At 58.1% G+C, this 10,381-nt stretch overlaps 1 protein-coding gene across 1 annotated transcript; it reads left to right on the top strand.

Annotated features, from left to right (window-relative positions):
* Window positions 1-700: 700 nt before the first annotated feature.
* Window positions 701-2,906, top strand: FOXD3 (forkhead box D3). Its single transcript, XM_053949924.1, has one exon. The coding sequence runs from the start codon at window positions 1,262-1,264 to the stop codon at window positions 2,462-2,464; it is 1,203 nt and encodes a 400-aa protein (XP_053805899.1). The 5' UTR covers window positions 701-1,261; the 3' UTR covers window positions 2,465-2,906.
* The last annotated feature ends 7,475 nt before the right edge of the window (window positions 2,907-10,381 follow it).

Below are 10,381 nucleotides of genomic sequence, written 5' to 3'. Positions count from 1 at the left end.
ACACTCCCTCATTTCCTACTTTTTCATATGCTAAAGCCCGCAATGATTAAGTCGTTAACACCTCTGGAAAGAGAGAAGAAAAAAAAAAAAAAAAAAAAAAAAAAAAAAAAAAAAAAAAAAAAAAGCAAAGGAAAAAAAGAGAGAAAAAAAATAACCTGCTAAAAGGTGCTTTATTTATAGTTTTCCTTTGTTATTTTACGTCTTTTTTATTTCTCCCTGCAACTAACCTAATAGATTAATCAATAGCTATTCTCTGCTCTTCCGTTCCCAGCTGGTGCTGCTGCCGCTGTAAAAAAAAAAAAAAAAAAAAAAAAAAATTAAAAAAGAAAATAGAAACCCACGGAAAAGTGGTTTCAAAGCCCAAACTTGGTGCTTTTAAGCGCTCTTGCGGCGGCGCATCTGCTGAGCCTGCGCTGCCGAGCGCCCGGAGAGCGGCGTCTCCGGGCCCGGCGCACCGAGAGCGGCAGCGGCGAGCCCCGGTGCGGCAACATTTCCGCGGGGGCCGGGCGGTGCCGGTACCGTCGGGCCCCGTCGGGGCGGGCCGAGCGGAGCCGCCGCCGGTCTTTGTTGACAGTCCATGAAACAACTCGAGTTTTGCATGACTTCACAGCGGGGCGCCTGACGTCAGGCGGTCACGTGGAGCCGCCTCCGAGTATATCTTTAACGGGAAAGTAATCTATCAGGCAGTCGGGACCGCCGCGCTGCCAAAGTGGCGAGCGAGGCCCGCGACCCCCGGCCTCCTGCCCCCGCCCCGCCCGGCCGCCGGCAGCTCCGTCCCCTCCCTCCGCCGAGGGGGGGAAAAAACAGCAGCCAAAAAAAAAAAAAAAGCCAGAAGAGAGGAGGAAAGAGGGAAGAGGAAACAAACAAACAAACAAAAAAAAACCAACCAAGCCGGCGCGGAGGGCGGCGGAGCGGTGCGCGGCGCGGCCGCGGAGCGGAGCGGTGGAGCGGCGGCGGCCCGCGGAGCGGCCCCATGCGCGGCGCCCTCGGGCGCGCATCGCGGCGGGCGGGATCCGGCGGCGCCGCCTGAGCCCCGATGCCCGGCGGCGGGAGGTGACCGGGCGGCCAGGGCAGCCCCGCGGACGGGAGAGCAGCGGGCGCGGCCGCCCCATGCCCCGCGGAGACGGCGCCGCGGGGCGCAGCCGGGCCGCTCGGGTGTAGCCCCCGGGGCCGGTCGGAGGAGCGGCGGGAGCGGGGCGCGGGGGGAGCCCGGTGCGGGCGGGAGGCCCCGCCGCCACCGCGCCCCGTCCGCAGAGCGGGGATGACCCTGTCGGGCGGCGGCAGCGCCAGCGACATGTCCGGCCCCGCCGTCCCGGCGGCCGAGGATGTGGATATCGACGTGGTGGGCGAGGGCGACGACGGGCCGGGCAAGGACAGCGAGGGCGAGGCCGGCAGCCCCGCCGCCCTGCCGCGCCTGCCGCTGGACGAAGCGGCGGAGCTGGCGCTGCCCGCGGAGGCGGGCGCGGAGAGCGGCAGCAGCGGCAGCGGGAGCCCGGCCGGGACGGCCCCCGGCGGCACGGCCGAGGGCGGCAAGGGGGGCGGCGAGGAGGGGGCGAGCGGCGGCGGCGGGGCAGCGGGGCAGAGCAAGCCCAAGAGCAGCCTGGTGAAGCCGCCCTACTCGTACATCGCCCTCATCACCATGGCCATCCTGCAGAGCCCGCAGAAGAAGCTGACGCTCAGCGGCATCTGCGAGTTCATCAGCAACCGCTTCCCCTACTACCGGGAGAAGTTCCCCGCCTGGCAGAACAGCATCCGCCACAACCTCTCCCTCAACGACTGCTTCGTCAAGATCCCCCGGGAGCCCGGCAACCCGGGCAAGGGCAACTACTGGACGCTGGACCCGCAGTCCGAGGACATGTTCGATAACGGCAGCTTCCTCCGCCGCAGGAAGCGCTTCAAGCGGCACCAGCAGGAGCACCTGCGGGACCAGACGGCGCTGATGATGCAGGGCTTCGGCGCCTACGGCCTGGCCGGACCCTACGGCCGCCCCTACGGGCTGCACCCCGGCGCCTACACGCACCCCGCGGCGGCCGCGGCCGCGCTGCAGTACCCCTACATCCCCCCGGTGGGGCCCATGCTGCCGCCCGCCGTGCCGCTGCTGCCGTCCAGCGAGCTCAGCCGCAAAGCCTTCAACTCCCAGCTCAGCCCCAGCCTGCAGCTGCAGCTCAACAGCCTGGGCGCCGCCGGCTCCATCGTCAAGTCGGAGCCCAGCAGCCGCCCGTCCTTCAGCATCGAGAACATCATCGGCGTCCCTGCCGCCAGCTCGGCCGCCAGCGCACAGACTTTCCTGCGGCCGCCGGTCACCGTGCAGTCGGCCCTCATGGCCCACCAGCCGCTGGCGCTGGCCAGGACCACCGCGGCCATCGCCCCCATCCTCAGCGTGCCTACCAACATCATCGCGGGGCAGTTCCTGCAGCCCGCGGCCCCCGCCGCCGCCGTGCAGGCCAAGTGGCCGGCGCAGTAGCCCCGGGCGGTAGCCCCGGGCAGCGCCCCGGGGAGCTCCGGCCGCCCCCTCGGGGCTCCGCGGCCGCCCGGGCTCGGAGCAGCAGCGGGCACCGGCCGCCGCCTCCGCCGCTTGTACATATTTGTATCAAAAATCACTGACGTTGCTTTCGGGGTTTTTATTTTTCTAAAGAGGCGAAAATGACGGTCGCGATTAGGAGCTGCGAACTTTCACTTTTTTTGAAGGTTCCGGCGCTCCGAGCGGTTTTATCCGAAATAAACGATCAAACGAGGAAAAAAAAATTGTATAAAAAAGAAATAAGCGGGGGAAATTTTAATTATTAAACGAACGAACAGAAAAAAAAAGAGAATTTTGGAGAGAAACAAAAAAAGGAGGAAAAACGCTGTCATTCTATTATAGAAGTCTGTTTATATATGAATGAATATATGTATTCTAAATGTTATCCCTTCGTGTTGTACACAACTTTGTAAATAAATTTTTAAAATGCTCTGCCCGTCTCTGTGTGAGCGGTGTCTTTGTGACCCCCGCCCGCAGGACGGGCTGCGCGGCCGCGGAGGCTGGAGAGGCGCTCGGGGCGCGGAGAGCCGGTTCCCCGGTGCCGCGGAGCTTTGGGTTCCGCCGGTCGCGGTGCGGGCGGGTTTCCCACGGTCCCCCCAGCCGGTTCGGGATGCGCCGTGCGCGGCCGCGCAGCGACAGCGCCCGGCCCTGCTCGTTCGCGGAGCGGCCGCCGCGGCGGGGCCGCCATCACCCCGATTCCTTCCAAATCGACCTTCCCCGGCAGTTCCGAGACTCCCGCGAGCGCGCCGTGATGTTTCCCTAAATATATTAATTTTTCTCGGCCTGACTTCAACACTACACCCCGGCGCTGCGGCATTCCCGGCCGGAATAGGTACGCTTTGAGTCTGTGGCCGGGGCTAATTATAAGGGAAATTATTTTAAATAAAACACGTTGGGTCGATTTAATAAATGTTTACTATTTATTTTAGAGGGAAAAAAAAAATATATTCAGGCCGTGGCCGTGCGGTGTCCGAGCGCGGATCTTTCGTTTAGATCAGGGAAATAATCAGGATTAAAGCAGCGGTTCTTCCCCCGGGAAAGGATCGGCCTTTCCCGGTTAATTCCCAATAACTCAGCTTTAATAGCAGCTGCTAAAATTAAAAATAATATACATACATACATACATATATATATATGTATTTTCGGGGCTAAAATAAAGAGACAGTCAAAATGAAAAAAAAAAAAAGAATTAATATGTAGCGTTATAATATTTAAAGCAGCGCTTCGGGGGGTTGAACCTGGTGAATCTCGGTGTCTCCTGTGCACTGACAGTGTTTGGTGCTTTATTATCTCCCTCTTACAAAGTTGAATTTTTGTCACCTTGGAAAAGCGTCGTGGATTTTGCTTTTCCGCTCAAATAATTCGTTGTCTTTGTTAGGAAAATCGGCGACGTAAAATGCAGGCGGGATGCGGGATGCGGCAGGCTCGGCTGCGGGAGGAGCTGAACCAGGCGCTAATTTCCCCTCCAACAACCCCCTGGCAGCCGTGGATTTAAAATAAATATATAAATAAAAGTGTCCTTGCTTTCCTGGTAAGCAGTAAATATTATTTCTTCCTAAGTAAATATTTATACCTCCGCATACATAGACTAAAATAAACCGAGCAGCCCCGGTGATGAGATCGTTTGAACTTTATAAATAAGGACTCGCTAATCATCTGCCGGGCACAGGGAGAACCTGGAGGGAGCGGGGACACGCGGGGCCCTCCGCGGGCACCCACGGCCCCGCGGAACCCCGTGGAGCGGAATGTGGCGGTGCGTGGCGGTGTCAGAGGAACGGGTTGTTTCACAGTTGTGTCTGGCTAATCGGTTTTACACAAACAGCAAATGGTGGGTGATTCGTGCGATCGAGGGGGTTTCTATATTTAGCCGATCCCCTGGGAAAAAAGAAAGGAGCCTCTGCCCGGAGTCGCTGCGAGGCTCAAGAAGCTGCTGATCCAGGGCTTCCAGAGGACACCGGATAACAGGGGCTCATTCCATTCCCCAGCCTTTGTTACTTATAAAATTACTCGCTCATATTTCCCCACATAGCAGCAATGCCTCGGCTCGGCATCTGCGCGCCGGCGGCAGCGGCACCGGCAACTTTCCTGCCCGCTGCCTCCCTCCGGGAACCGCTTCTCCCTCCGTAACCTCCGGCCTCTCTTTCTCTCCCTCGCTTTCCCCTCCATCGCCGAGGACAGCGGCCCGCAGGAGAAGCCTTTCCCGGGGAAGCGGCGGCGGCGGTTCCCGGGGCCGGGCGGCACCGGGAAGGCGCGGGGCTCGGGAAGAACCCCGAGATGAGCCCCCCATCCGGCCGCCGCCTCCCCGCGGGAGCCGCCGGCTGCCCGCAGCCGCGGGGCCGTGAGCGGCAGCGGGGCCGTGCCCGCAGGTGGGGGCTCCCGGTGGCGGCGGGGCTGCAGTGGCGCACCGGGGCCTGCGGGGGGCGCGGCAGCTCCCGCTGCACCCGCGGGGAACGGGCGCGCCCCCCCGGGGCCGGGAGCACCCCCGGGACCAGGAGCATCCCCGCAGCACCCGGATCCGGGAACACCCTCGGAGCATCCGCAGGGACCGGGATCGCCCTCACGGCCCGCGGGGTCGGGAGCACCTCCGGGGCCAGGAACACTCCCGGGGCCGGGAGCACCCTCGGAGCCGGGAACACCCCCGGGGCCGGGAGTCATCGGGGAATCCGGGAGCAATTCGGGGGATCGGGAGCACCCCCGGCGGCCGCAGCCGCCCGGGACGGCACCGACGCGGGCGCGCTCTTGCAGCGGGCGGCACGATGGGGCGTCCCGGCGGGTCCCGCAAAGCTACCGGCGGGGATCGGGAGTCCAGGGGGTGTCAGAAGTCGGTCCCCGGAGAGGGGAGGGTTTGCAGTCGGGACGGGAGCGGCTTTCCCGGCTCCCAGCGGAGTGGGCGCAGTCCTCACAGCCGGACCGGGAGCGGCGGGCCGGGGACAGCCGGGAGCAGCATATCCCGGCGAAGTTCCCTCAGCCACGGGCCACAGCCAAACAACAGAAACTCCTTCCCTTGTTCTTTCCCTTGTTTTGCCTTCCACAAACTTGTCCGCCGCATATGGCAAAACTTGACACGGCCGGTGACAGATGCCCATTAGTGTAAGTCGTGTCACGTCGGTCCCTGGGGTGTGTTGGAAGTAACCAGATCCGAAACACCGGGAAAATGACCCTCCCGCAGCCCCGAGAGTTTACCCAGAACCACCACCCCCTGCACCCTCCCCGACCCCGCTCCTTATTTATTCCAATTGCGGCCCCGCCGCTCCCTCCGCCGCGGGAAGGAATTTATAACAGGATCTGGCGATAGGATCTGGCCCTAATCCTCTAAACCATCACGCTGGTTGAAAAAGGGACGAGATGGGGCTCATTAGGGCCATTTCCTCGGCTGATGCGGGGCTCCCGGGGAACCCTCTCGTTTTCGCTGCGCGGCCGCGGGAGTTGCGCCCCCCTTTCCCCCCTCTCCGCGCTACCGGCTCCCAACGCCGTCTATTTATAGCATCACTGGTCTCTCCCGGCCACAGAGCGGGGCTGAAAGTTTCGGGCTAATGGGTGTTGAAAGGCTGCGGCGAGCGTTGGAAAAGGCAGGAGCAGACCTTTTGCGGTTATTTATAAACGTGTATTTATCGCGCGTGTGTTTTTATCTCAGTAAGCAGCCCCAGCGGTCGGGGTATCCCCCCCGCCTACCCCCAGCCCAGACCCGCCTGGCCGCAGCAGTGTCCCCGGAGGGGGGCAGCGATCGGAGACCCCGCTCCGGAGCTGCGGGAAGGCAGAACTGAGGCCGGGTCTACCGCAGGGGACAGCGCCGGGAGCGCTCCGGGCGGCCGGGGAGCGGTATCCATCGGAGACCTTTCCTTGTCGGTCTGTCGCACCGAGAGGTGGCCGGAGGAAATCATCCACCGGTGACATCAGCCCCCTTTGGGACACGGGCAGCGTTTGGGGACGGCTCCGGCTTCCTCGGGGGTTACGGGCTCGGCTCGGCGCCGGCGGTACCGGGGGATTTAACCCGCCCCGGCCGCACCTCCAGCGCTGCCCGAGCCGGCCCGGGGTCCGTGTCCTGGGCCGGACACAAAGGAAGGAGCGCCGACATTTCGCTTTGGGATGAGCCACCCCTCATCTTGCGCGGGGTGTCCCACTCCGGGAGAGAGACAGCAAGGATTGCTTTAGGGGAAGTGGGGATTTCCCCTCACCCGTGCGGGTACGGGTCAGGGGGCAGTTCCCGGGGGATGGGGGAGTTCGATGGGTTTCGCCTCTCGGGGCACCTCAGGCAGTTTCGTGGTCTCTCCTTCGTGTCCGAGGTGCGCTCGGGGCCTGTCCCCGCCTGCTCCGGGGAGGCGGAAAAACAGCCTGGCCATTCCCGGGCGCATTTTATTGGCGTTAAAAGGCAGCCACTGAGGAATCGCAGCGAGCTCCGCGCGTAGGTTACGCTGCCCATCCCCGCGGCTGCGGACAGGCCGGGCATCCCCCGGGGCGGTGACTGATGCGCTTCAACCTCCGCCCGCAGCCGGGAGCATCCGTGTCACCCATCCCCGCAGCCTCCCTCGCCACCGCCGCGCCTCCTCCCCGAGCCGGGGATCGCCGCGACCGGGCAAACACCCGCCACACAGTTTTCTGGAGAGGCAACACTTCAATTCCGGGGGCTTTTATTGAATTACGTGTTACCAGACCTAAAACATTAAGCGTTATGTACTTAAAAGATACAGAGCATAGGTATTACATCCATAGGAAGTATTTTAGTCAGTGAATGTTCAATGTAGCAGGTAGAGATGAACTTAGCACGTCTTCCAGACTGAACTGGGAACAGACTCTTCAGCCATAAAATGCACTTAACAGTCTATTTAATAGTGGCGAGGTCCTTGAAAATGCAATATCCATGCTAATCTTGCCTTTTTCTAAATCAGAAATGAAAAATAGGTCAGGAAGGTAGAACCTTCCCCTTCCATTTAAAATGTGACATTTAATCTATTTAAATAACTAAGTAAACTTTATTAATCCGGGATTTGGTAAGCAAGGTGAGGAAGCGGGAACCGCGCGACTTTATTGAGACGGCAAAATGTGAGAGGGAGCGTCCTTGAACTCCAGGTGCGATAAATTCCCGGTTTTCTTGAGCTTCAGCGAAATGGGAAAAGCCGGGACACACGAAAACCGCCCGACCTCTCCCGTCCAGGAAAGGATGGAATGTCCCGCTCTGCTTTACCGAGCACTTGGAGCATCCCCAGGGCTGGGATCCCCGGGTCGGACGAGGGAAACTCCGTTTCCTGCCCAGAGCCCAGAAAATGGCAGGAATGAAAGAGAAAACCCCAAACCCTCAGCAATTTGTAATTACTTTATTAAGTGCCAATATTTAACGGGGAAAAATAAAAATAAATCCATCTCCCTTGCGGGCTCAGGTTGTGGTTTCTGTCACGTTTACTCCTGGTTTTGCTCGGCAAAGGAGAATGCGAAAAAGCCGAGGCTGCTGAGGGCTCAGAGCGGGGCTCGCAGCGCGGCTAAATCCCGGGCCATGTCCTGGGGTCGGGATAACCTGGGAATCTGCAGATTGGGAATCTGCGATTGCAAACGCCTCCAGAGTTTGTTCCCCCGCTCGCCCCGGCACCACGGCTCCGCTCACAAACGAAATTCTGGCTGAGCTGGAACTTTTTATGGCCGCAGGCTCTTCACCCCCGCCCGCCCTAGGAAAGACTTTCTCATTATTCTGGCCGCATTTCATCCCAAATTTATGGATCGTTGCCTTGCCATCGCTCGGCTGCCATCAAGCCATAGAGCCGGGGTGGTGGAGAGGAGGCAGCGGAGCTCCTAAGCCTCCCGAGAACGCCAAGGGTTAAGAAAAGCCGTTTATCTGCTCATTATCGGCTTCTCTGTACTCCCGAGCACCAAACCCCGCTCGTCTCCTACCCCGCCGCATCAATGTGTCCTGAATGCCTTTTCCAGTCATTGATCTGGTCAAAGTCACCGCAGAAACACAAGTGACAGAGACTCAATTCCAGGCGACGCGCCCGATGCGAGTATTTAGAAAGCATTCAATAAAAAAGCTTTCCCGGGGAGTGAATGATTTCACCTTGCAACAAAGAGCGCTCGGCTAATTGAAATAATGCACTTGAATGTGCGGCCGTGGGCTCCTGCTCGCCCATCCCAGCTCCAGCACAGAATTAGCAATAATCTCCAAGGAAAAATCCTAAAATTCCTCTTTTTAATTTTTTTTTTTAGTTTATTTTTTGTAATAGTCCACAGGCAACGAGCCGGACTCGGGGGTGGCTGAGTTATCAGCGCTCCCCGGCCTTGCTCTTTGGGGAATTCCGGGCATGGAAAATCCTGGAGGGGAGTGTAGAAGGAGAGGAGAGATGTACTGAAACAGGAATCTGCCCTGGTGATTCTCCCCCGGGCTTAGGCTGGGAATTCACTTGTTTCAGTGCCATCAAGCAGCTCCAGCCGCCGTGGGTGCAGGAGGTGTAACTCTAAGTTAGTTCGTAATTGATGAATTTGTAGGATTATGCTTATTTTACAGACTTGTCATTTCCAGACATCCCGTCAAAATCCTGAAGTGGACGCACTTTACCCAGCAGGAATATAAATTATTGAGTGTGTCAGATTAGGCAAACTGTGTAAAATTTGATGGGCATAATCTGCCTTTTTCCACAGGATTATGGCTCCAAACACCTTGGCGAGCCAGCAGACAGGTGTGATTTTTACCTTTTATCTGTTTAAGAAAGCTTTCAGTCTCTTCACACCATGAGGCAACAGCACAAGTGGGTGAAATTATGGCAGGTGTAAGAAGGACCAGGATGTCCAAAGAATTTGCACTCAAAAATGGTTGGGATAGTGGAAATCAGCATCCTGCATTGGAAAAAACATCAAAGAAGAAAAGCTATCTCTGGTGTTACAAAATATTATATTTATAGTGCTTATATATTTTTAAAATGATCTGCACATCTGAAAAAAAGAACCACTTTGATTTGCAGTAATCTCTGTTTAATTTAACGTTTCTGTTGTAAGTGATCAGACATTTCTTGGCCACATTTTCTTTTTGTAGCAGCTATGTTTAAATCCATCACAACTTTCAGCCCTGGGATTCCTGTCCAAGGACAGCACTGCTGCCAGCTCACCTGGCAGGTGTGGGCAGGAAACCCTCAGTACTACATGGTGTTAGCTTAAAGAACAATCAGTTTTCTATTCAGTTTCATGCCCTGACCTCAGTCAGACACACAACCAGAAGAAAAGACCAGGCTGGATGGGGTTTGGAGCAAGCTGGGACAGTGGAAGGTGTCCCTGCCCAGGAATGAGATGATCTTTGAGGTCTCTTTCAACCCATCCTGTGGTTCTCTGATTTTTGTTATGCTCTAGACTTTGTCAAGACCTCCAAGAGAATTAAAAGGGGCAAGACTGAAAGGTTTAAAAGCGAGGCCTATGGTACATCACAGAGACATTCCAGAGTCTTCCTCGCTGGAGATACTCAAGGCTGTCTGGACACAACCGTGCTCAGGGATGGCCCTGCCGGAGCAGGGAGGTGGCACCAGATGACTCCACTGTGGTCCCTTCCAGCCTGACCCAGCCTGGGATCCTGTGCTTTGTTCCCAGGTATTGTCTCCAAGCTGTAAAGGGCTGCTCCCCAGCTAGCTGGCATGGTAGAAAAACATGAATCCCAGACTGGTTTAGGTTGGAAGGGACCTTTTAAAGTCCATCCAGTGCCACCCCTGCCATGGGCAGGGACACCTTCCACAGTCCCAGGTGCTCCAAGCCCCATCCAACCTGGCCTCGGACACTTCCAGGGATCCAGAGACAGCCGCAGCTCCTCTGCGCACCTGCGCCAGGGCCTGCCCACCCTCACAGCCAGCAATTCCTCCCCAACATCCCATCTACCCCTGCCCTCTGGGTCAC

This window comes from Vidua chalybeata, chromosome 9, assembly GCF_026979565.1.
Source record: "Vidua chalybeata isolate OUT-0048 chromosome 9, bVidCha1 merged haplotype, whole genome shotgun sequence".
NCBI lineage: Eukaryota > Metazoa > Chordata > Aves > Passeriformes > Viduidae > Vidua > Vidua chalybeata.
The sequence above is the reverse complement of the archived record's forward strand: the minus strand, read 5'-3'. Positions and strand labels throughout refer to the sequence as shown.